The sequence below is a fragment of the Neofelis nebulosa genome, chromosome 2 (genome assembly GCF_028018385.1).
Source record: "Neofelis nebulosa isolate mNeoNeb1 chromosome 2, mNeoNeb1.pri, whole genome shotgun sequence".
Lineage (NCBI taxonomy): Eukaryota > Metazoa > Chordata > Mammalia > Carnivora > Felidae > Neofelis > Neofelis nebulosa.
This window is the reverse complement of record NC_080783.1, coordinates 198096045-198122102: the sequence shown is the minus strand read 5'-3', so window position 1 is coordinate 198122102 and position 26058 is coordinate 198096045. Positions and strand designations below refer to the sequence as shown.

The 26058-nt window shown below is 44.3% G+C and overlaps 1 protein-coding gene across 4 annotated transcripts in view; it reads left to right on the top strand.

Annotated features, from left to right (window-relative positions):
• Positions 1-22516, top strand: part of KHDRBS1 (KH RNA binding domain containing, signal transduction associated 1) — a 37823-nt gene extending 15307 nt beyond the window's left edge. Inside the window, exons 4-12 of one of the 4 annotated variants that reach the window (XM_058718256.1) lie at positions 759-905; positions 3545-3678; positions 4408-4609; positions 5119-5186; positions 5947-6005; positions 8336-8528; positions 11150-11209; positions 12166-12222; positions 22207-22516. In XM_058718256.1, the coding sequence (XP_058574239.1) occupies positions 759-905; positions 3545-3678; positions 4408-4609; positions 5119-5186; positions 5947-6005; positions 8336-8433 (708 nt within the window). In that variant the 3' untranslated portion in view covers positions 8434-8528; positions 11150-11209; positions 12166-12222; positions 22207-22516. Of the gene's footprint in view, positions 1-758; positions 906-3544; positions 3679-4407; positions 4610-5118; positions 5187-5946; positions 6006-8335; positions 10639-11149; positions 11210-12165; positions 12223-22206 lie in introns of all 4 variants that reach the window. The other 3 variants (XM_058718254.1, XM_058718255.1, XM_058718253.1) reach the window with 3 other exon arrangements.
• Positions 22517-26058: the final 3542 nt, after the last annotated feature.

Here is a 26058-nt window from a genome sequence, read left to right as displayed (position 1 = left end):
AGAGAGGGAGACACAGAATCAGAAACAGGCTCCAGGCTCCGAGCCATCAGCCCAGAGCCTGACGCGGGGCTCGAACTGACGGACCGCGAGATCGTGACCTGGCTGAAGTCGGACGCTTAACCGACTGCGCCACCCAGGCGCCCCACTTTTTTTTTTTAAATAAAAGTTAAAAAAAGAAAAGCTGGTGTTTAACGGCTCTACTTGGGATTTAAGAGCAAATGCTTGGCAATGAATGGATGAATGAATGCATGCATGCTTGGCAAACTGCTATTATCTGAATGGAGACTGGAATTAAGTGAGTCTCTTCTATACATCTAATAAGAGCTCCAGTGAATGCACCGAATTCATGACCAAATATTGAAAAGATATGCAAATGGCATTTGACTCAGTTCTTCTCTCTTGTGAAGACAAAAAAGTGACCCTATTTTTGCATCCATGACCAGAGCCTCCGTTTTCCCCTTAGAACCATTAACTGTACCAGAGAGGCTTCCTGGTACAGTAGGAAGAGCACTGGACTGGGACCTTTATCTGTGTCATCTTGGACAATGCACCGAATTCAGTTAACTGTTTAGCAGACCAATTATAGGTTTAGTATGTTGTGTGAATTACTGTTCTCCAGACCTTGTTTTGCTTTCTTCTTACACTTTTACTATTTCTCTCACCTGTTTAGGTTATTTTTTGCCGTCTCATTGGACTGGAGGTAACGGCATCATTTTCTCGCATTCACGTGATGATGTTTTTCTGCATTTTTTCCATAGGAAGAAGAGCTGCGCAAAGGTGGAGATCCCAAATATGCCCACTTGAATATGGATCTGCATGTCTTCATTGAAGTCTTTGGACCCCCATGTGAGGCTTATGCTCTTATGGCCCATGCTATGGAGGAAGTCAAGAAGTTCCTAGTACCAGTAAGGAATCCCACATTCTGTATCTTTGAGCAAGAGAGAACTGGGATCTAGTGTTGTTGCTAAGGCAGGGGTTCTTAATCATGATCTCTGCATAATCATGATCTCTGAAATTGCATATCAAATTCTACATTTATGTTCACTTTTCTGTGGTAGTCTGTTAGTTGTACCTAGTTCTTAAAGCACTGTGCCCCAAACCCACTCTATTCTTTAATATGGTTTTAGTTATATAGCCGTATCTGTTGTCAGTATTTTGAGTCCACAGTGTGTCTGGCATTTTAACATCTGGTTAAAAAAGATTGAACAGAGTCTTCACTGAGCTAAGTGTATTGATACTAGTGTGGAACTGGGAGGTGATGATGATAAAATGGCTAAGATAGCCGTAAACCCCCCTGTACTCAAGGAATTATGTTCTAGACTCTAGAGAGTGTAGAGGGTTAACTAACAGCAAGAAGCTTCTAACATCCAGTGTTAATGGATTAAATTTTGACCTAGGTACATTCAGGACTCTTTCTCCTGGAGGAATTTACTTACATAGAGTTTGATTTGAAAGAGGCATGATTGTTAACAGGCTCGACTATCGATGATATTAAACACATGGGTGTGCATCTCCTTCTGGAATGTAAATGAGGCCCAGGAAGAGTTGGGACAGACCAAGTTACCTGTCTTGGATAATTATTACCACCTGGTCAGAGGGTCCATTCTTTGAATAAGTAGAAAATGGTGTGATTCTTGCCTTTCAGCAAGTCCTGCTAGTTGTCAGAGTTAACATACTACAGTTGAATATTTAATGACCAAGGATGAATCTGGAACCTTAGGAAGCATTGAAATACTATTAACTAGAATTGGGTAAGCATCACGTTTGCATCACTAAAACTAAGAGGAGTTGGAGATACAGTTCTTGGTTTTCTTGTGTATGTCAAGTGAGGAGTTGGAACTAAACGTGGTGTCAGCAGATGTGAGAATAAGTAGAGCAAAAATTTACAGGCAGTGTGTACCTATAATGTCGAGCTCCACGAAGTCCAGCCCCGTCTCAGATGTCTCAGCAGCGGCTTTGCTTCCAAGTACCTCCGCTTCGTTAGAATGTTTAAACACGAAACAGCCGATTTAAAATATCTGAGAGAAAAAAGAGCCGGTAAATTTTCCCTTGATGGAGTTCTTTTTACTCGTTTTGAGGTGTTCTATTGAAGCATCCTAGCCACCCGGTTTCTGAAGGAATAGGGGGAATGCCCGTCTCCTCTTGATCCTTAGTCTCAGCATATTTCTCAAAAGGCGTAGCTTTACAAGGCTTTCGTGTAAGTGGATCTTCTGAAAAGATGCCTGCCAGGCAGATCTGGGTTTCCTCAGCCAGAAGAATCTAGGCACGGGGGCTGTCATTGGTCATTTGACTCTCCTCTGTGGGTCTCAAGCGTCAGTAATGTGTAAGGTAGGAAGGAGGTGAAGATTAAGCGGGGGGCATCTCTGTGGTAACTAGAATCATCTATTCTCGAAGCTCTGTCCACCTGGGATATATAAAAAAGCATGGAGTGTTAAAACTGAATGGCTCTCATCAGGAAATATTGAAAAGATATGCAAATGGCATTTGACTCAGTTCTTCTCTCTTGTGAAGACAAAAAAAGTGACCCTATTTTTTCATCCATGACCAGAGCCTCCGTTTTCCCCTTAGAACCATTAACTGTACCAGAGAGGCTTCCTGGTACAGTAGGAAGAGCACTGGACTGGGACCTTTATCTGCGTCATCTTGGACAAGTTATTATTTCACTTTTCTGAGCCTCAGGTTCCTTGTTCATCCCAAACATTTGTTAAGTATCTGGTAGGTGCCTAATACTATGCTTGGGTCTGAAGTTACAAAAATGGCTCCTTTCTCACAATCTAGTGAGAAAGACAGACAATTCTAAAATGACGTGGTAAGTGCTTGGGTAGGGAAAATACACAGTGCTCTAGAAAAAGAGGAGGGAGTGGGGGTAGTATTTTAGATTAAGTCTTGTAAGAGTAAGTTTGAGTGTTTCAGGTGGACAAAAAAAGGCAATATAGTCTGATGATTCAAAGCCTAGATTTGGGAGACAGGTAATTTCTGAATTCATATTGAGTCTGCCACTTACTAGCTCTATATCCTTAGGCTGGTGGCTTTATATGCCCTGATTCTGTTTCCCAACTGTAAAATGGGAAGATCTGCCTACTTAATTCAGGGTTACCTTGAAGATTAAACTGCAGAATCTATTGAGAGCTTATTATAAAGTGCCCAATGCATAGAGCCTATCTAATGGTAGTGGCTTTTACTGTTCCAGGAAGAGGAAGCTATTTGTACGAATGGATGTACAAGTATGCCAGGTTCTGAACTACAAGTTATTTTACATGGCTTGAAAGGAGGTTGTCCATGGAGAGTGGATGGAAGTGATCTTGAGAGCTAGGTAGGGACCGATGATGAAGAGCTTCAGCTGAATAATGAGGGGGTCTGCCATCAGGACTTTCCTCAAAGAGGTGACAGGTAGGGTGCCATTTGACTTCAGAGAGTGCATGACCTGAGTCTTCATCCAGGCATTCAGATCTGGTCTTAGGATCCAAGGCTTATGTGGGCTGGACGACTTCTCAGCAGAAGGTGGAGATGTAGCACAGTACTCCTCATTATCTTTCATTTGCAGGATATGATGGATGATATCTGCCAGGAGCAGTTTCTAGAGCTCTCCTACTTGAACGGAGTACCGGAGCCCTCTCGCGGACGTGGGGTGCCAGTGAGAGGCCGAGGAGCGGCACCTCCTCCTCCACCTGTTCCCAGGTAAAAATAATGGAGGTGACTAGAAACAGGATATAAATTTGACTGCCAGTAGCATCTCTCTCTTAGTGGTGCTCCAGCTTAGAAGGGGGCCTCAGGATTTGTACCATCAAGAGTGGAATAGTAGATGTTGGCACTTTGGTCATAGTCAAGTGCAGCTGTCCTGTTGAAACTTTTGCTTTTTTAATTTTGGACAGTTCTAGCATTTTCAAAATGGTCTCTGACTTTAGAATTTTACCTGTGACTGACCTTTAATAGAGTGTTCAGACTTCCCAAAGTGGTAGTCCGCTGATGAGACATTCACAGGTCCACAGTGGGACTGGGTCCTTTACCCACCCATACATTCCTGTGTGTTGTAATAATAGTTGATTTAAGGCATCGTGAAATCTGAACATTAAACTAACCTATGTTTTAAAAGCTCTATTTAAAGTAAATTTTCCAGGGCGCCTGGGTGGTTCAGTCCAACTGAATGTCCATTGAATGTCTGACTCTTGATTTCGGCTCAGGTCATGATCTCACAGTTTGTGAGCTTGAACCCCATGTGGCCCCATATTGTGCTGTCAGCACAGACCCTGCTTTGGGATTCTCTTTCTCAGTCTCTCTCTGCTCCTCTCGTGCCCTCACGTGTGCGCTCGCTCTCTCTCTCTCTCTCTCTCTCTCTCTCTCAAAATAAATACTTTTTTTTTTTTAAGTTTATCCTTTAAAAACATAAAAATAAATTCTCCTTTGCAGGGGCCGTGGTGTTGGACCACCTCGGGGGGCTCTGGTGCGTGGTACACCAGTGAGAGGAGCCATCACCAGAGGTGCCACCGTGACTCGAGGAGTGCCACCTCCACCTACAGTGAGGGGTGCGCCAGCACCAAGAGCGCGGACAGCAGGCATCCAGAGAATACCTTTGCCTCCACCCCCTGCACCAGAAACATATGAAGAATATGTAAGAAGTTTGAACAATGTGCCATTTCCCAATACCTAGAAGGTTGCCAAAGGCAGTTGAATGACAGGACCTAGGCCCTTAACGTAGGTGGCAGGGACTGCCTGTAAGATCTGGAGTCTGCTCTCTTGTAGTGACTGTTACACTACAAGAAGATTTTTCCATTTTAAGCATGGTTTACTATGTGTGAATAGATTAAACAGGAAATAGGCTGTGCCTTGATATATACAGTGTCTTACTAAGGGGTTTTTTCACTAGTTACTACTGATAATGCTGAAGTTCAACTTTTTACCTTGTTTTCCTGCCCACATGTTTGGTTGGTTGGTGGTCCAGTTTTGTTTCATTTAAAAAGAAAATAACCCTTCCTCTCTCAGCCATTCCACAGTGGGTGTTAATTTTGGAGGGAAATTCCACATTCTATTAATCCAGAAGCCTGCCATACTCCCATGGGATGTAATTACCTCCCCTACTCTGTGTGATTCTGACTTTCGGTATCCTTTTATTTGTTCTAGGGATATGATGATACATATGCAGAACAGAGTTATGAAGGCTACGAGGGCTATTACAGCCAGAGCCAAGGGTGAGTCAGGCAACAGAAGTGCCATTTCGTGTCCTAGGGATGGATGGAGGGAGCTGGAGCAACAGAGATTTAGGAAGCACACATCTAGGGAGCGATGTGGCTTCTCGTTGGAGGGTATCTCCTTTGCTTTCCATGTCAGTAAGGCACACGGATCTGTTTCATTTAGATAACTGTGAATCTTATGGTGTAGAATCTGGAAATAGCAGATGGAAAATTCCTGAGCCATGACCACATGGAAATAAAGGGAAAATGCCTTTAAAATTGTTTTGATTTATTATTTAAAACTATCACAGCCACATTAAAGGTGCATTAAAGTTTAAAAGGAAGCTAGAATCCCACTACCATAAGTGAGGTTATTTGCTGCACTTTTCTTAAATAACGTTTTTTGTGTATATGCATTGTATCTGTGATTGATTGTAAGTGTCTCATAATTCTACAGTGGGGACAGAATAGCATGTTTGTGTATTCTTTTCCAGCGAGCCCTATAAATGTGTGTTTGTGTGCACTGTGATTAAGATGGTCAGTTTAGAATTTTGGTTTTTCACTTTAAATTATGTGGTATCCATTTTTCTCTGCTATTGTCATTTTTTTATAAATGCATAGCGCATACATGTTTTGGAAGTATTTTCTGGTTTGGAGATGGAGCAGAATTAGCGTTTTCCTGTATTACACATGTAGTAGAATGACTGAGATGTGGGGGAAGTGAAACCAAAACAGACTTAACTCTCGAGCTCTCTAACACTCTGTCTTTGACTTTCAGGGATTCAGAATATTATGACTATGGACATGGGGAGGTTCAAGATTCTTATGAAGCTTATGGTATGTCTTTATTTCCATGGTGGGCAGAATGTGCAAGTAAGTGCCAGGCAGAGTGCTGGTGACTGGATTATTGGGGGTCCGCCAGTCACCCACCTAAGGAGAAGACTTCAGAAAGCTGAGATGTTGGAGATGTGACAATAGCAGTGCTGCTCTTACTTAAATTGTGTGGTGTGCCATAGAAAGAGGAGCTCTTAAGGTGAGATGGGGTTACTGTTACTCTTGGAAAGCTAAGCGGATGTCTTAAACTAGGGCCCAGGTCCAGCTTGGCCTGGTTGGAACAACAGACTTTTAAGCCAGTGTTGATCGTTTTCTACTTCAGGTCAGGAGAGATGGCTAGGCCTAAGTCATGTTGCAGGGCCTTTGCTGCTGGTGCTTAGGCCACATTGGTAGATAACAAGAACTTCATCGTATCTAGCTTTATTCTCCAGCCCCGCTTTGTTTTTTAAGAACAGTTTTAGCTCTCATCAAAAAGAATCTATGTAGAGGAAATGTTAGTTGAAGGGGAGCTAGATGGCAAGTAGCTGGCCAGGGCAGGTTGGATGCAAGAATAGTGCCTGTCAGTCTCAGATCTGAGGCCTTAGGGGCTGGAGCCAGGTCAGGGCAGTACTGGCACCAAGCTCCTTACTGGCTTAGAGACATGTCAGGTCAGTCCTTGATCCCAAGAGAGCTATAGAGGCTGGAATGGCAGCAGGACCAAGCTGTCTTCCCTGAGGTTTAGTTGAAAACACATTGCTCAAGAGTGTCCTCAAGAGCCAGTTATGGCCCTGGGTTAATGGGCCCCATAGGGAGTGCCATGTGGCAGTGGGTGCAGAGAGAGCAGCCTTTGAAATGCATGTATTTTCAGCATACCTGAGGGAATTCCAGAGTCCTTGGCAAGGGGCTCCTCAGTTGACAGGTCATCTTAACAGACTAGTTAACAGTCTCCCCTTACCCCTGGTTGAAAAGAAGGGGTGGGGAGCCTTTTCGAGCTGAGACCAGCTGAGCTTAATTCCTCAGCACAGTATGTAGTAGCCAGTCAGCTGCTTGCCCAGGGAAATAGTTTTTTACCAGTTCTTGTTAAATGGTACTGGACAGTTGCCATCGGTAACACTGCACCGCTCTGCTCGCATGCCACTATTTAGAAGGGTGGTGGGATTGCCCTAGGGTATTTCCCTCCATCGGCGAGACAGTACAATGGGGCCTCTGTATGTGTTTGACTAAATTACATTTCTGTTTTGCCAGAGAAGAGACTGGACTGAAAGAGGCAGGCTGCCTCTTTTGCTCCTGGTATGATGTTGCCACAGTTAATCTGTTACTATTTCTGCGTTTATAAACAGAATTAGAAAAATAAACCGTCTTGTTGGTACCAGAAGCCACTTGGAAAGTGATGGATGTAATATACCTATTACACTAAGGGTATAAACAAGCTTAGATAGGATTCTTTGGGACTTTAGATCCACATAGAGGTTTGAGACCTATAGTGATGGAGGCTCTTATTTGTGAATGCAGGCAGCTGGAGAAATACTTCAGGGATGAACTGGCTTGGGTAAAGTATGGGGGCAAGTGGGAAGAATAAGCTCATAAACACAACTCTTTTTCCTAAAAGGTCAGCTATAGAAGTAAGTGATACCTCCCTCGGGCTTTTCCCTGTGACAAAGGAAAACCATTTGAGGATGTCAACCATGGTGTCTGGCTTGTCTGGGCTATTGCCTAAGAAAGAAAATAGTGAATTCTCTTCATCAGTGCTATAAACGCATTCTGTTGTACTTCCCTCCACCAGAGCAGTGGACCAGCTCTGTTGGTGAGGAGGCCTCACGAAATGTGGCCCTTGTTTGCTTCTCCCAGAGAGCCAGAGGACACGCCTCAACAGGGAAACCTGACTTGCTGTTGGAAAGGGAGCTGCCTACTTCCATTCTGAAAGACTTCCCAAAGTTGCCACGTTACCTGAGGCTTTCTGCCAAATTCCTTTGGGAACAGGAAAAAGGGCGTCGTGGACCCACTGAGACTGATTTTTGTTTTACTGTCTTGAGTAAGGTGTCGGGTTTATCCAGGTATTAGGTTATCCTGGAGTAGAGATCATGTTGCCTGTGGAGAACCTCTTTGCTGTAGATGACTCCAGGTCTTTTCTGAGCTGTTTCTCGTCTGCCCACTCCAAATTGCCCTACAGCTGGAAAATGAACTAAACTGTTCAGGAGGTCCAAGCAGAGCAAAAAAGCAAGGACCACTGGGAGGTGGCATGACACTGGAAGCGAAGCAGTGTTTCTGGTGATCTTTACCATATACTCTACTCCTGCTCATCCCAAGATGCCAGTGGCATGTGGTTTATTAAACTGTTCTTGCTTTCCCCACAGGCCAAGACGACTGGAATGGGACCAGGCCGTCGCTGAAGGCCCCTCCAGCTAGGCCAGTGAAGGGAGCATACAGAGAGCACCCATATGGACGTTATTAAAAACACACATGAGGGGAAAATATCAGTTATGAGCAAAGTTGTTACTGATTTCTTGTATCTCCCAGGATTCCTGTTGCTTTACCCACAACAGACAAGTAATTGTCTAAGTGTTTTTCTTCGTGGTCCCCTTCTTCTCCCCACCTTACTCCATTCTTAACTCTGCATTCTGGCTTCTGTATGTAGTATTTTAAAATGAGTTAAAATAGATTTAGGAATATCGAATTAATTTTTTAAGTGTGTAGATGCTTTTTTTCTTTGTTGTTTAAATATAAACAGAAATGTACCTTTTATAATAAAAAAAAGAAGTTGAGTAAAAAAAAAAAAAAACACCACAAACCTGTTAGTTTCAAAAGTGACATTGCTTGCTTTAAAGGTTCTGAAGTTTAAGGCTTGTTAACTTTCTCTTAGTTTTGATTTGAGGCATCCCGTAAAGTTGTAGTTGCAGAATCCCAAACTAGGCTACATTTCAAAATTCAGGGCTGTTTAAGATTTAAAATCACAAACGTTAACGGCAGTAGGTGCCACCATGTAAAAGTGAGCTCAGACGTCTCTAAAAATGTTTCCTTTAAAAGCACATGGCGGTTGAATCTTAAGGTTAAATTTTAATATGAAAGATCCTCATGAATTAAATAGTTGATGCAATTTTTAACGTTAATTGATTTAAAACAACAGCAACAACAAAATTAGGTTTGTAAAACTGACTTTTTCATTATGTGGGTTTTGAAATCTAGCCCCAGACATACAGTGTTGAGAGATACTTAGCGGGGAGTACGATTTGAAGAGGTTGATTTGGGGAGAGGGGCTGGCCACCTGGATTGAATTTGATGCAGAGCTTTTTAGCCATGAAAAACCTTTCAATAGTAATACTAATAATTAAAATTTCAGTATTTAAAAAGACAAAGTGTTTTGTCCATCTGAGATTCTGCACTCCATGTAAAGCTCACTTGGACACTTAGAGCCACAAGCTGATGATTTTTTTTAAGTTGACAGTTGTCAATATTGAACTGTTCCCAAGGTAGTTAGTGAAGTATGTCTCAACACTAGCATGATATAAAAAGGGACACTGCAGCTGAATGAAAAAGGAATCAAAATCCACTTTGTACATAAGTTAAAGTCCTAATTGGATTTGTACCGTCCTCCCATTTTGTTCTTGGAAGATTAAATGCTACATGTGTAAGTCTGCCTAAATAGGTAGCTTAAACTTATGTCAAAATGTCTGCAGCAGTTTGTCAATAAAGTTTAGTCCTTTTTTAATCAAAGTAAATGTGATGAATTGTCATTTTTTTTGGGTGGACAATAAAATAGTTTTCTCTTTCAAATAAACTTAAATTAATTCTAAAGTTAATGGGCTTGTTAAAAATTTGGAGACATTCTTAAAAGTGGTGGGGGGGATTTTATTTTAAGTTTACCAAAAAAAAGTTTATCGAGTTGTTAAGTTTTAGTTTAAAAATAACCAAAGCTTTTTCACCCCCTGGAAGTTGTTGACAGCAGTTTTATCCGTCCTATATCACAAGCTCTAATTTCTGGAGAGAAAAAACCCAACTGAGCCGAAACTTGGATTGGTTTCCATACATAGGCCTCAGTATTTAAAGTGCCAGCCACCCTCGCTTGCACCTTCTGTAGAGCCCCCAGGTGGCCCTAAGAGTGACACCAAATAACCTCTGTGAGCTTGGAAAGAGATAGCACCTGCCTTTAGATACGACAGTTCAGCAAACCCTGGGTGCCCTTAAGGGTTTCCCTTCCAGTCCCAGAAATGCTGTTGACAAATCAGCCGGGCTGGGGCAGGATCTGGCATGTTAGGCTGGCTCTGAACTCCCTCCTGAGAGACCAAGAGAGGAAATGATGGAATTGGTTGGCCCTGTTTCCACTCCTCTGTTAATTCTCGGGGTTCTCATGCCTTCCCTAAGGGAGCCACCTAAACTGCTCGGGGGTGAAAAATCCTCTTGTATGAAGTGCCAAGCTGCCTGCAGCAGTGCATGATGGACATTTTTTTTTTCTTTTTAAAACACACCAACAAAAAAATGTATTTGTAGATTGTGATAAAGTGTAAATAACTGAATTTTCAACCATGGTTTGAAGTCAGCTTTCAGGGCATTATGTCTTGTTTTGATGAAAAGAGATCACTCTATACCCCCCTTTTTAAAGGAAAATTATCGCAAGAGAATCAGGATGTGTAAAGCTAACATGCATCGCAAAAAACCAAAGGTAACCTAAATGTCTGATTTTAATAGCACATATTTCTCTTTTACATAAACTGTGACAGCAACTTGCATAAACAATTCTTTAGCTGTTAATTTTAATGTTAAAACTTTGCAAAACTTGTTTAATAAAAATAGCTGTAAAAAGAAAAACCATATGCTGCCGCATAAATTAGCCATAACTCTTAATAATCCTGCCCATCACAAGTGAACTGTAATGTAACCTGGGCACAAAGTCTGACATCTTAAATGACACATTGTAAAATTTCAATGAATGTAGATTAGACCTGCTGCTCCCCAAAGTCAAGCTTTCTGCTCAGCTATTTAAAAATGTACAAGGATGAGCCCCTATAGGTCCCCATATTGATATTCACAATGAAATGTTACTTAAAATTTCTTTAAAGTTGCATGTTTCTCTCCTGTAATGTGTAAACTGCATGCAGGATCTCTATCTTTTATTTTGTATGTCTTTAAAACTTCCTCTTCAAAAGACTGACCTCTTACTTCTCCATTTTCAGGTGATTGAAAACTCCTGAGGCATTTCCTGGAGTAGAATGGGTAGTGAAGACCCATGTCAGGTAGGTTAAGGTGATTTCTGCTAAGGATGTGGGACTTTTATCCTAAGTATAAAATAGTTTTGCCAGGCGGTGGCCTGGAAGGTGATCAGTGGGCACACTTTTCTTGCCTGTCATCCATATCCTATTTACAACACAACTATGTTTATATGTTGGTTTACGATCTATACTGAATTTACTTGTTATGATCGTAGTGTCAGCTTCTATTTATTAAATCCCACTCTATCCTGTCAATAACTTACGAGGTGGGGCAGTGTTTCATTTGGAGTTCATTGGTTATAAGCAACAAAGTGACTAGATAATGTAAATAAAAGGGCACTTATTAGAAATGTGTTAGGGGCTCCAGATTTAGTGTGAAGGCTAGAAAATCTGGCATGGGAACCAGATTGCAGAGAACTGGGACAGCAGTGGTAGATCATTGGAATGTTCTTGAAGACAGGACTAGCTATTTAGGTGCTATTGCTAGAATGAATGAACTCTAGCTGTGTTTGTTTGCTTTCTCCCTTGAGATTCAAGTTCTAGGGAGGGAATGTCAGACTGTATTAGCTTGAGTCACATGTTCATTCTTTACCAGGATGTGGGAAGAAAAAACTAACTATGCAAAAGGAAGCCAGAATGTTATTAGGAAAAAGGAACGGGTACTGGGAAGCCAAAAAACAATTGTCCAGTGATATTTGTATATTACAGAAGTAACTGAGACTTAATGAGGTTAAGTACTTCCCAGAGTCATATAATTAGTATGGCTAGTAATCGAGCCCAAGTTTGTTGCCAGAACCTAACATCTTAACTCTCTATATTATACTGCTTTTAATCTAAGGAAAGAGGTATTTCTCACCCTGAGGTATCCCTCAGAAGGGATAGTGTGGCATAGTAGAAAGGGCATGAGACAATGACAAAGAGAGTTGAATCTCCAAGCTTTGTTAAGTGACCGGACACAAACCACTTATTTCCAAATCTAGGGAGGAAGATGGTGATAATGTACACCTTAGAGTGGTTGGCAAACTGAATGAGTTTTGGTATGTATAAGGCCAATCAATTTGGTGTCCTATATATAGTAAATATTGGTGTTCTGGAAGAAAGGTTAACCCCCTGATTTGGGTAGGCGAGGGCTCCGGCAACTGAGCAAGCCTTCCTGCGGATTGAAGCTGTCAAGGAGCTAGGTGGATGATTCATCCCTCTGCTCCCAAGAGAGTTGTTAAGGTTAAGAGGGCACTGAAGGGAAAGGACCAAACTAGTAGGCCAAAGGCATATACAGCCTTTGACGGTGATATCTGCCTTCTTGGGAGATCATGTCTTCCTGACCTGCTTCTCGCAGGAGCCTCTGAGATCTGGAGACTCCAGAAGACCGTGTGTGTTGGTCATGGTTCTGGGCACCTAGGAAGTCCTAAGTCTGATATTGATTATATGCTGATTTGCTTCTTCTGGATGTTTCACATAAATGGAATTACATAATATGTGCCTTTTGTGATAGGCTTCTTTCACTTTGCATAATGTTTTCAGGGATCATCCACGTATCATTACAGCATGTATCATTACTCTTTTTTTTTAATGTTTTTATTTATTTTTGAGACAGAGAGAGACAGAGCATGAGCACGGGAGGGGCAGAGAGAGAGGGAGACACAGAATGTGAAGCAGGCTCCAGGCTCTGAGCTGTCAGTACAGAGTCCGACGTGGGGCTCGAGCTCACTGTCATCATGTGAGCTCTCACATGAGCTCACTGTGAGATCATGACCTGAGCTGAAGTTCGATGCTTAACCGACTGAGCCACCCAGGTGCCCCTGTGTCATTACTTTGTACTAGTGATAGGAAGCATACTACTTCCAAAAGCAACCCGTTTCATTTAAGACCGCTGCAAGTATTAGAAGTGTTCCCTCACTTTGAATGAGTCACTCCGGTAACTTATACTGGTTCTACCTTGGACACCTGAAGAAATAGCCTGTCAAGCACTTGAAGATCCTTTTCATTCGTGTTTCTTTTCCAGTTCCAGAAGGTTTTTTTGTTAGACTTCCTAGATCTGATTTTCAAGAACTAGTAATTTGGATTTTATGTGCTGGCAGTTGTTGGGTTTTTTCATTTTGTTTTTGTTTTTTTGTTTTAATGTTTATCTTTGAAAGAGAGAGAGAGAGAGAGAACGTGAGTAGGGGAGGGGCCGAGAAAGAGGAAGACACAGAAACCGAAGCAGGCTCCAGGCTCTGATCTGTCAGCACAGAGCCTGATGCGGGGCTCGAACTCACGAACATTGAGATCATGACCTGAGCTGAAGTCAGACACTTAACCGACTGAGCCACCCAGGCACCCCTATACTGGCAGTTAATGTTTACTCAGATCAGTATTAGTCCCTGTAAAACCTCTGCTGCAAGCCAAATGCTGCCCGTAAGCCTACCAGCTTACAGCCTCTGGTTAGCTTCTATTAATACAAATTAAAAGACATGTTAGGATTATTGAGATACCATATGGAGATGTGATCCCTGTTGAGAATCACATGGTTGTCATTCATCCATTTAAAGTGTACAATTCAGTGGTTTTTAATATATACAGGATTGTACAGTCATCACCACATTCAGTTTTAGAGCATGTTTATCACCCCCCAAAAAGAATTCCCATGCCTCTTAGCCATCTCCCCCATCCACTTGCCTTCCCCAGCCCTAAGCAACCACTCATGTACTTCCTACCTCTGTTGACTTGCCTGTTCTGGACATTTCGTGTAAATGGAATCATACAACATGGGATCTTTTTTGACTGGCTTCTTTCTTTCACTTAGCATAATGTCTTCAAGCTCCATCCATGTCGTAACACGTATTAGTACTTTATTCCTTCTAATGTCAAATGCTGTTTCATTGGATGTATATTGCACTTGTTATTTATCCAGTTCACCCACCGATGGACATCTAGGTTGTTTCTGTTTTTTGGCCATAGTGAAAAATTCTGTGGGGCTCCTGGGTGGCTCAGTCGGTTATGTGTCCGACTTTGGCTCAAGTCATATCACAGTTCGTGAGTTTGGGCCCCGCATTGGGCTTTGGCAGCATGTGGAGCATGCTTGGGATTCCTTCTCTCTCTTTGTCTCTGTCTCTGTCTCTCTCTCTGTCTCTCTTTCTCTCTGCCCCTACCCTGCTTGTGTACTCTCTTTCAACATAAATAAACTTTAGGGGCACCTGGGTGACGCAATAGGTTAAGCATCCACTTTAGCTCAGGTCATGATCTTCCATTCATGGGTTCGAGTCCTGCTTTGGGCTCTGTGCTGACAGCTCAGAGCCTAGAGCCTGCTTTGGATTCATTCATTCTCTCTCTCTCTCTCAAAAATAAGCATTTAAAAATAATAAATAAACAAACAAACTTCAAAAAAATACTGGGCACCTGTGTGGCTCTGTTGGTTGAGCATTGGACCAGCTCAGGTCATGATCTCATGGTTCATAAGTTCGAGCCCTGCATCAGGCTCACTGCTGTCAGCGCTAAGCCCACTTCAAATCATCTGTCCCCTTCTCTCTCTGCCCCTCCCCAGCTCGTGCTCTCTCTTTCAAAACTAAGCATTTTTTAAAAAACTACTGTTCTGGGCATTAATGTACAAGTTCTGATGTGGACATATGTTTTCAGTTTCTTGCACGTATACCTAGGAGAGGAATTGCTGGGTCAGACGGCAGCCCTTTGCTTAACTGTTGGAGGGACTGCCAGAGGCTGCACCATGTTCCCACCAGCAATGTATGAAGTTTCAAATTTCTCCACCTACACTAGTTATTTTCTGCTCTGTTTATTGTAACTATCCTGCTCGCCGTGAATTGGTATCTCATTGTGGTTTTGATTTGTACCTTCCTTAATGACTAATGTTGTTGAGCATCTTTTCATGTGCTGATCCCCTATTTGTAGGTCTTTTGTGGAGAAATGTCTGTTGAAATCTTCTATCAATTTTCACATGGGACTATCTTTTTATTATTAAATTGTAAGTTCTTTATATGGTCTGGTGCTAGACCCTTGTCAGATAGGTGATTTGCAAGTATTTTTCTCCCATTTCATGGGTTATCTTTTTATTTTCTTTGGTTGTTTTTGTTTTATTCTGTTTTAAGTAGGCTCCATGCCCAAAGTGGGGCTTGAACTCACAACCCTGAGATCAAGAGTCTCATGCTCTACAAAATGAGCCAGCCACACACCCTTCTCTTTACATTCTCTGAACCACAAAAGTACCATTTTGATGGAAGTCCGAATTAACTATTTTCTTTTGTTGCTTGTGCTTTGGCTGTCATAGATAAGAAGCCACTGTCTCATTCAAAGTTCCAAAGATTTATACCTATTTCCATCTAGTTTCATACGTTTAGGTCTGTCACCCATTTTGCATTAACTTTTGCATATGGTGTGAGGTGGGAGTCTCATATTCATTCTTTTGCATGTGGATATCCAGTTGTCCCAGCATCATTTATTCAAAAGACTGTTTTTCCCCGTTGGATGATCTTGGCACCCTTGTCCATACTGGCACACCAATGGACCACAGCGATATAGATCTACCTTTTAAAATATGTATTACTAAAAGTTACTGATATAATTGGAGTAATTTCTGACAAATAGTAGCTACTCAATAAATAATAGCTGACTGGATTATTTTGGCATCACTAAAGGCTAATAGTTAGTCATGGGGCTAGGATTTGATCCCACATATGGATATCTCCAAACCCTGTCTTTACCCTGCATTTATACTTCTGGCTGCTAAAGGGGAAAGGAGGCTAGCTATTCTAGCTGCCATGCCTGGCTATATGTAGTTCTTCCGAGGCTTAGAGGCTGTGCTCTGAGTGCCCTTTCTTCCACTATCAACATCCTTTGCTCCTGTCCCCATCTCTCTCCAGGGTTTCTGTGGAACCTCCAGGGTGTTCATGGCAATGACTGTTGCTGCTAAAGGAACACTCTCACCCTTTCTTACCTAGGGATACTACAGTTATTCAAGTAGCCTTAGGGTTTGTCCCTTCTTGCTTTCTCTCCCACCCCCTTCAACCCCGTGTCCCAAGCCAAGAATGAAGGTAAGGATGCCTCAGCAGCTGCTAGGGCTTTCTGGCCACTAAGCACGAAACAGACTCAGACTGTGTTTTGTTTTAGGAACAGCAGCCTGAGAGTCAAGACCCAAAAGCCTCTTGCCTGCACATAACACAGAGTTGCACTGTACCATGTGAATAGGGGAGTAGGGGTGGTGTGGTAGTAGATGTTTCACTGAGGTTTTTGAAACTTAAATACTCCCTGCCTGGTCTCAAACCCCAAAGCTCTATGTCCCTCAAGGCTCATGGGCTCCGTCTTTCTCTGTTCTTGTGCCTTGTGAGAGCCTGTACAGGCTGCTATTTGCTGGCAGTGTTACTGTTAAGTAGTCATTTAAATTTTTCCTCTGTCTGGGGCACCTGGGTGGCCCAAGGGTCCGACCTTGGCTCAGGTTATGATCTTGCAGTTTGTGGGTTCGAACCCCACGTTGGACTCTGCTGACAGCTTGGAGCCTGGAGCCTGCTTCAGATTCTGTGTCTCCCTCGCTGTCTGCCCCTCCCCCACTCATGCTCTCTCTCTCAAAAATAAACATTCAATTTTTCCTTGGTCTGTTTCCATGCAGTGATCTTGACCCCACTTGGTAAGGGAAGGAGAAAGTGACATACGGAAAATAAGCAGCTCTTCCTGGCTAAGGGAGGAGCTCTTAATTCTAATTCGAATGCCTCCTGTGTGTCCCTATTTGGTAAATGAGGCAGCTGATACTGGGAGAGGTGAAGTAATTTACCATCATTGCGTAGCAAGTTGTGGGGTGTGCCTCTCAGGATTTTTATATACTGAAGTCAATTCTCTATGCTGAAAGCACACTGCTTCTGTAAGATGACACCATATTTCATTGATACTAGGCCATTTTTTATAAGCTGTATCAAGTACTGCAAAGAAAGAAAAAATACTGCCAATTAAACCAACACAGTAGTTTGTTTTCATATCAAGTGTAAGATGCATCCTGATTTCAGCTGTTAAAATCCGAAAAGAAAATGTATCTTAACTATTGCATTTTGTCAGTTCTAACATTTATTCTTTGCTATGTGTATGTATTACCTTATCTACCTATAAAGTAGCTATTATTGTCCCATTTTTACACAATGGTGAAACTGAGGCCCAGAAAAATTAGGTAACTTGTCCAAGGTCATGCAGCTGTTAAGTAGCAGAACTGGAATTCAAGCTCAAGCTGTCTGATTTCAGAGTCCGTGATCAGTTTCAACTACTAGATTGTGCTGGAATTTTAAAAAGAGTTTTACTTGTCAGCTAGAACCATCTCGGCCTATACAGTATTCTCTACTCTGGAAGGAGGCTGCTTCTGCAGGTATATTATTGCTACTGCAGTGAACATTGCTGAGACCACGGAGGTCCTTATTCTGGCTGTTACAGGTCACGGGTCTCCATCAGTTTATGGTGTCTACCTTTCAGAAGCTCAGTCTAATGGAAGAGAATAAGTCTTCAGTAGTCACGTAGTGTGTGGTTGTGCTCTGTTGCTGAACTGAATATCAAGGAGGCTGGGGGAGCTGTCCGAGGAGTCTTAGGGAGCATCGGAGAAGGGGAGTGACATTTAAGTCGAGTCTTAAAGGATAACCAAGAATTTGCCAGGCAGACAGATTCACCTAGCACCTTATTATGGCTTTAAACAGACTAATGTCAGTGCCTGCTGCCTCGAGAGGTAGTTTCACTAGCTTTGGAGCCTTAGGTGAGCTAGCCTCCCTGAGTCTCACTTTCATCATCTGCAAAATGAGAGGTTATCGTTTATCGAACAACATTGTTGTAAAGATTGAGTGAATGCCTGCAGAACGGTCAACGTGACCTGTAGCAAGCACCCAGTAAATGTTAACTATAAATAGAGGCTGGGCGAGTAGGTTGCTGCCCATTTTGAAAAGCTAAATGTTAGGCAAAGAATTTGGTCTTCATCCTAAAGGTTAGGGAGCTGTTAAAGGCCTTGAGCATGAAAGTGACTTGAACACACCTGTGTTTGCAGTTGAGCCCAAGGTAGGTAAGAAAGGAAAGCAGAAGGGCAGAGTTTGGTAAAGTGGCACCATTTCTTTGCCAGAGAGTGAAGGGATGTTGTCCCCTCACCTTGCCTTCCTTCTGCTCTCCTCCTACCAGAAGCCTTTTGGTTCTTAACCTTTTTCAGAAAGAAGAATCCTGTCTCCTCTCAGACGTTTGGGCTATTTGAGGGTGGGATGTTAGGCCTTTGCCACATGTCATGGGAGGCTTCCCACATCCTGTCCCTTTAACCCACCCTGTGAATTGGAGACGAGAACTCAGTCCCTCTGATAGAAACTTCACTCTTAAGGAATGTTGCTTCCTCACTCTGGGACCTGAATGCGTGAAGTCTCTGCCTCCATTTTAAGCTCTTAATTCTAGGCTAACTCCACTGGAATTATCATATGCAGCGACCCACTTAATTCTCACAGACAACCCTGTGAAGCAGGGATTAGGCTGGGAAACTGATGAGTCCGGGCTAGGATGACCAAAGGGCCCAAGAGCTGGAGTTCAGACCCATGTCTCTGCTCTTACTTAACTGCCTCCTGGTCTCTTCTCTGTACCTACAGTGGCCACCAGAAGATCCGCTTACACTGAAAGTAGTTCCCAGCTTTGGTGTACAGGATGGATACCCCGTGCTGTGTTTCCAGATTCGTGAAATTAAAAGAATTGAATATTTCTAAGCCTTCCCTTTCTCTCTCCACAACCTTCATGTATCTCTTGCTCTCTGGATTAATAGTCATTGCATGTTTAAAGCTAGCAAGCATCTGATGAATATTTAATAGCCTGAGCAGACAGGCTGGATACAGCTGTCTGAGACAGCAGCTGTTGGGGGGAAGGGGAGGAAGTGCACTGCCCTGCCTAACTACTTGTTCTTTTGTTCCCTGGGCTAGCTCTCGTAGGCTCCTTAGGAACAAAGGCCTATCTATGGTGGGCACTGCACCCTAGTCCTGTTGTGACCTGATTGCTCCCTGAGCTTCCAAGGAGGCTGCATTCAGGCAGCAGACCAAACCTTGTGGGGACTGGGGAGGTGGGGGGGTGGGTAGTGAGCAGACAAGTTCACTGACCTCTAAAAGCAATTTTCTGACCCCTGGGCTGAAAGTCGTCTCCTCTGTAACCTGTGCTGGCACGAGGGCGGAGGCCATGTTCTCATCCAGTGTTCCGCCAGCTGCAGCTCTCCATTCTAAAAGGAGGGAGACTGTCTCTGGAAGGGACTTGGATTTCATAACCATGCTGCTGAGGGTCAGGTCCTTGACATTCCCTGACCGCACATAGCAGCTTCTCAGCAGTGGGTATACTGCTGTGGTGAGAGTCTTTGGCTGCTGTCTCAGGCAGGAGATGGGCAGCTAGGAACTTCTCAGACAGGGACACAAGCTATCCCAGTGCTTCTCCCCACCTACCCCCAGGGAGCTTGTTGCTACAAGGAGGCCTCGTCATTTCCAGGGCAAACTTGGGGAGGATATGAAGACTCCTGAAAAAAGCCAGCTCATTTGAGACGTGTCCAGGCAGAGTCTGAGACACAGCCAGGCCATCAGCCCGGATCAATCACCTAAGTAGAACACGTTGCTAAGAAATTGGGACATCCTCCTGTTCTCAATACCGCATTAAGAAGCCTGTATGAGCTGTTGTTCCCTTGTTAACCTCTGGAGCCCACTTAGCACCTCAGTCTCTTCTCTCCAGACACTGTGGTGTGAGAACTTGAGATAGAAGAGTTTGGGTTTCAGATACAACTAATTCCTCTCAGGCTTTTGGCTCCTGCAGCCTTCATGCTTCCCATTCATGGCCAAGCTTTAGGTACAGAATGGACGCTCTCCATTTCTTAGGCTCTCTGGGGTTGGAGTTCAGAAAAAAAGTTCTGCATCTGCCTTTGAGAAAGAGAAATACCTTGTGCTCTGATAGGATTCTTCATAAGCTTCTTTCCAGAGGTCAGTATAAATGGCCACCCCTTTCATTCATTTTATTAAAGGCATTAGCTGGGGTGCCTGGGTGGCTCAGTTGGTTGAACCTCCGTCCAACTCTTTTTTTTTTTTTTTTTTTTTTTTAAATTTATTTTTGGGACAGAGAGAGGCAGAGCATGAATGGGGGAGGGGCAGAGAGAGAGGGAGACACAGAATCGGAAACAGGCTCCAGGCTCTGAGCCATCAGCCCAGAGCCTGACGCGGGGCTCGAACTCACGGACCGCGAGATCGTGACCTGGCTGAAGTCGGACGCTTAACCGACTGCGCCACCCAGGCGCCCCCGTCCAACTCTTGATAATCGATTCAGGTCATGATGTGGGGTCATGAGATCAAACCGTGTGTCGGGATCCTCTCTCTCTCTCTCCCTCTGCCCCTCTCCTGCCTTGTGTGCACTCGCTCTCACTCTCTCTCAAATAAAAATAAAATAAGTGCATTGGCTGATATATATCATTAGAACACCTACTATGTGCTAGACACTGGAGATTCAGTGGCAAGTAAATAGGATAAAATAGGTCCCTGCCTTCACGGAGCTTATATTTCTCAAATATGTCTTGAGTGTCCTCAAGACAGACACTAAACAAATATTAACCTCCTAAATAACATACATCATCTCAGTTTTGACAAGGGCTATGAAAGGAAAGAACAAGGTGCTGTAAGGACAGACAACAGGCGCACTAGCCTAGCTTGGGGGTTCTCTTTAAAGAAACGATGTTTAAGCTGACATCTAAAGGAAGGGTTAGCTAAGCAGACGGTTTGGGTTTGCGAGATGGTTTGGGGAAAGGATACATAGCACAGTCTACCCAGAGGGCAGGTTTGAGGCGAGGTAGGAACCTGGACCTTATTCTGAGGCCGTCACTGAAGACCACTGAATCCAGGAGTGAGGTGTGGGCAGCAACATGATTAAATTTAAACATCACTTGCTGGGGCGCCTGGGTGGCTCAGTCGGTTAAGCATCTGACTTTGGCTCAGGTCATGACCTCACGGTTCATGGGTTTGAGCCCCGTGTCGGGTTCTGTGCTGACAGCCTAGAGCCTAGAGCCTGTTGTGGATTCTGTCTCTCCCTCTGTGCCCCTGTTCTGCTCGCACTCTGTCTCTATCTCTCAAAAATAATAAATAAACATTTAAAAAAAAAAAAAAAAACTTGCTCCTAAGTGGAAAGTGGATTATGGATTTTGAGGACCTGTTAGGAAACCTTATTTTAGTCCAGACAAGAAATGAGGAAGACCTATAATAGGGTGATAACTGAAAATGTAGAGAAGCGAATGGATCCAAGGACTTTCCAGAGCTACAATAAACATAGTTTGGTGCCTGATCAGATGTGGGAGAAGAGGACGTGATTAAGGAGGGTTCCTACTTGCTGGCTGGAACGACCAACAGAGCGGGGGGGGGGGGGGGGGGGGGGGGTGCCATTTTTTTTAAAAGAACAGCAGCGCTGCTAACAGGCTTTGGCATGAGAGCAGGGCCCTGCCCTGTGGCCCAAGCTTAGGATGTGTCTCTCCTGCAGATAACTCTGGGTATTTGGGGCTGTGAGGCCAGAAGAGATGGACCCCTGAGCTTAGGACCGAGGTGCTAACAATAGCTGTAAGAAGATGCCTATTTTCCTCATTCTCTTTCCTCCAAAGTCTTTAAAGAACGCTCTTTATCATTTTCACATCCCTGGGAAAGCAAAACCCATTTTCCCCTCTGTATAGCTGGAGGCCCCAAAGCTTGTATAGCTAAAGGCCTAGTGGTTTCAAAGCTTGTATAGCTAAAGGCCCTAGTGGTTTAGTTGATTCTGCCCTGAATCGCTCAGCTCAGGCATAGCCAAGGATGGGAGGTACATGAAGTGGGGCTCCATTCTTCATTGCCTGACTAACAGCAAAAAGACAGTTCTTAGAAGCTGTGGGCTCCTACTGCCTGCCCATCTGTGCACCTAGAAACCTGTACTGAATGAAGTAACTAGAGTTGCGCTGTGGGATGAGGAGATTGTAAGGGAGGCAGCCTGGCCGAATGGGAGGCCCAGAAGCCCCCTGATAGGGTAGCTTCATGTCTCTTAATTTTCTACTTGTGTCTTTGCAGCGATCAGAGGACTCCGGAAACCAAGAGAGCTGCCTGCTGTGTCATGGCTGGCCTGAGGGCATTTGCTGAGCACAGAGAAACCCAGGAGAGATCACCAGTCTTTTCCCACTCCACCTCTTGATCTGTCTGATTTGCCCACAGAAAGCCAGCCAGGATCCCCTAAGAGAGTCTGTAGGCCCAGAATGGAGTCCTCAGGGCTGCAGGGAACTGTGATGCTAACAAACCTGCTTAGGACTTTAAAGAGCTGAAGGGCACTAACAGTATCCCAAGCACAGCTTCCTAGATCTGAATAAACTGGTCACTCCCACTGTGTCCGTTCCCAGATTGCCTGCTTCCCCCTTAGCCTCCAGCAAAACTGGATGGAACCACCTCCTGTTTCCCGCCATACCACACCTGCGCTATGGGTGCCAGCCTGGGAGCCCTCTGGAGGTGCCCAAGGCTGGTTGTCACCTCTGTTACAGTCTGAGGAAAGCCAAGTGAGAAGGTTCATTTACTTTGAGCAAGTTATTTAACTTCTGGGCCTGTTTTTCTCTTCATTGCTGATTACTAACCTTGTCCAAAAGGCTCTTAAAAGGCAGGGCTTTTCCTACTTCACTTCTGTACTGTCTAGCCCTTCCCCGACACGTCTCTGGCACCGAGGAGCTCAATAAAGTTTGGTCAAGTGAAGAATGGTCCCACTCTGGTAGCTTCTGTCAGCTCTGGGAGAGAGCCAAGGCACCTTGTCTAGCTCCCGCTCTTCCTCCAGCTATATTGAGCTAGCTCTTTGGCCTAACACTTGCTCTTGAAGGATTAGAAAGTCAGCCTTTGATAGCCTTCTAGTTTCCAGTGGCCTGTGTCTAGCCCGATTTTATCCTGAGCTACCTCAGAAGTTAGGGACCTCTAATACTACATCCTTCCTTTAATAAAATAACTCTTATGGTCATTTATCCTAACAAAGGAACTAGGAAGAGGGCTGGGTTTGGAAAGAGAGGCTGTCTGCGTTTTAATTGCCTAGGACATTCTAATGAGCTTGGATTCGTTCTTAGCGGGAAACAGACATTGAAATCAGTTGATTTACTTTGGGCAACTTATTAAACCTCTGAGCCCAGTTTTCTCTTCATTATTGATTACTATAAATAAGAGCTAATAATTTATTAAGTGCTTAGACTGTACCAGGCACCTTGTCAAGTATTTATATGCACAATTTCACTCAATCCTCCGATCCATTATACTCATTTTACAGATGAGGAAACAGAAGCTCACGGATAAATAACTTGTGTAAGGCTAAGAAAAAGGAGCTGTCAGACTTCATAGTCCCTGCTTTTCACCTGTTTGTACCTCTTAACCACCACAAGTACCTTGAAACAGTAAAGTATTGTGTTTGTGTGAGATATTTGTATAGGGCGACCAACCTTATCCAGGTTTACCTAAGACTGAGAAGGTTCCTGGGATATTAGACTTTTAGTGCCCAAACAAGGAAAGTCCCAGGCAAACCAAGATGAGTTTGTCAACTTAGGTTTGCATTGAGACACCGTCCAGAGCTGGCCACTGAGGCTGCATTTTCCTTGGCTTCTGGGTCTCTTAGGCGTCACCTTGTGGCTAGAGTTCCTTTATCTAGCATTTGAGGACTTGTTTCAGTTCAGCAGGCAGAGGAGGAGTTTGGGGCAGGGAGTTAGGGATTCACTTGGCATCTGAGTGATAAATGGAGGCACAGAGCCTGGGTCACTATCTGAAAAGCCAGCACCAGGTTCCTAGGAAGCCACGCCCTCAACCCCCGCACCCCCCCCCCCCCCCCCCCCAGACACAGGATGTCTACCTGGGAGCTGTGGAATTACAGTAAAGCTCACAAGAGCTAAAGCCAAATCCTACATTCAAATCCTAGCTCATCACTTGCAGTATATTTTTCTGGGCCTGTTTACTCCTAAAAGGATAGTAATCCCTGTCCACTGAGTGGGCTCTGAGAAGCAAACGGAATGTGTGTGAAATACCTAACATGGGGGTCTATACATAATACTGCTCAACACTTAAGTTTCCTTCCTCCTTTTTCCCCGGCTTGTGATTCTTACCAGAGTCCTGTCACCTGTCACGTCCGTCACATACAGCCTCCTCCCATTACCACTTACAGCCCTAGGGATCTTCCTTTGAGAGCCCTGACCTAGTGGCCTTGGCCCACCCACCCAGCTGCCCTTCATGTCAGTCACTTGCCCTGCAAGCAGAGAAGGGATGACATCAGCCTTCCTCCCTCCCCCCAGATGAAGCCTCTGAACTGTTTTGAGCCATAAATATTTTAGCTGGGCCTTTCTCTGGCTGTTGCCAGGGTGATGGGCTCTCAGGGGACTGGGGTGGGAGTGTGGAGGCAGGGCTGGCAGCCTGGGGCCTCGCAGCGGAGCTGGCCCTGGAGGGGCGGGTATGAAGTCTGGTCAAGAGCCAGTGCTTGCTACAGCAGTTCTGAAGGCTATGGCTCTGTCTGCCTGCCTTCCCTTTCCTGGGCCCCTCCAAGCTGCTCCTACTGCTTCTAGGCCCAGCTCTGCCCTTGAGAACTACGTGATCTTGAGTAAATTGCTAAGTGTCTCTGGGCCTTCGTTTTAACATCCGTAACAGAAAAGTCCTTGCTTAACTCTCTGCAGGTTAAGTGGAGAAGACAAAGAAAAGGAGGTTTTATGAAAATCCTATGAAATATGAGGTTAGTTGTGATTGGAGAAGCTAGGCCTCTCTTGATAGACCTTAACAGGTGGAGTCCCAGAGCAGTGTGGATGCCACTCTGAAGACTGTTAGGGCAGGGGCGCCTGGGTGGCTCAGTCGGTTGAGCATCTGACTTCGGCTCAGGTCATGATCTCCGGTTCGTGAGTTCAAGCCCCGCGTCCAGCTCTGTGCTGACAGCTTGAAGCCTGTAGCCTGCTTCGGATTCTGTGTCTCCCTCTCTCCCTGCCCCTAACCCACTCGCATTCTGTCTCTGTCTTTGTCAAAAAGAAACAAACATTAAAGGCTGTCAGGGCACTGCCTCTCCTCCGCTTCCTCACACTGCAGCTCCAGCTCCTTTTCTAAGGTTCCCAGGTCTAGCTGGGTTACCTGGCCTGCACGAGGTGTTCTAAGAAGGAGTTGGGCCCAGTGACTTAGGAGGAAAGTTGGTGAAAGCCTTTTTTTGTTTGAGATATAGATGCTCAGACCCCCAGATGAGATTAGGCCCTCATCCTCTACCCCCTGCTTACATCTGGTCAGCTGCTGAACTCTAGGTTGTGGATCTATCTTGTGATTGGTCTAAAGAAGAAAAGAGCCAGAGAGGGGGCACCTAGATCCATGGCCCATTCATACCATTAAGCAGCTCTGGATAGGGTGCAGGATTCCACATGCCCTGCCCAACGGGCCCCACCACAATTTTCCTGTGGAGTCTGGAGTCCGGGGCTCTGATTCCTTTGTGCCAAGCTCCCCCTGGTGGTTAACAGGTGCATTGCGGCGAAATAAGCTCTCAATAGGCTAAATTGCAGGCCACCTGAGAGGTGGAATAGTTTGCTTTATACCAAGGAGAGAAGAATCCTTGTGCCCCACTTGTAATGACAATCGTTCCATTCCTTATATAGGATATCTCCCCTACATGTTTGCTTATGTCATTAATCATCACAACAATTCAATGACAGGAATCATCCTAATTTTACAGAAGAAACAGGCTTAGAAAAATATAATCAAGTCCCAAACTCTTCACTGTATGTAGTTTTCAAGAACCTAACCTATTTTTCCACCTCCATCTTCAGTTAGTCCCAAGCTGAAATGGACTTGCTCTTCTGGAACATAGCTTACCTCTGGGCCTTTGCTCGTGCTGTTCTCTGTATCACATTGCACGCCCCACCCCCCTCCAAGTGCATTACCTCCCAAAAC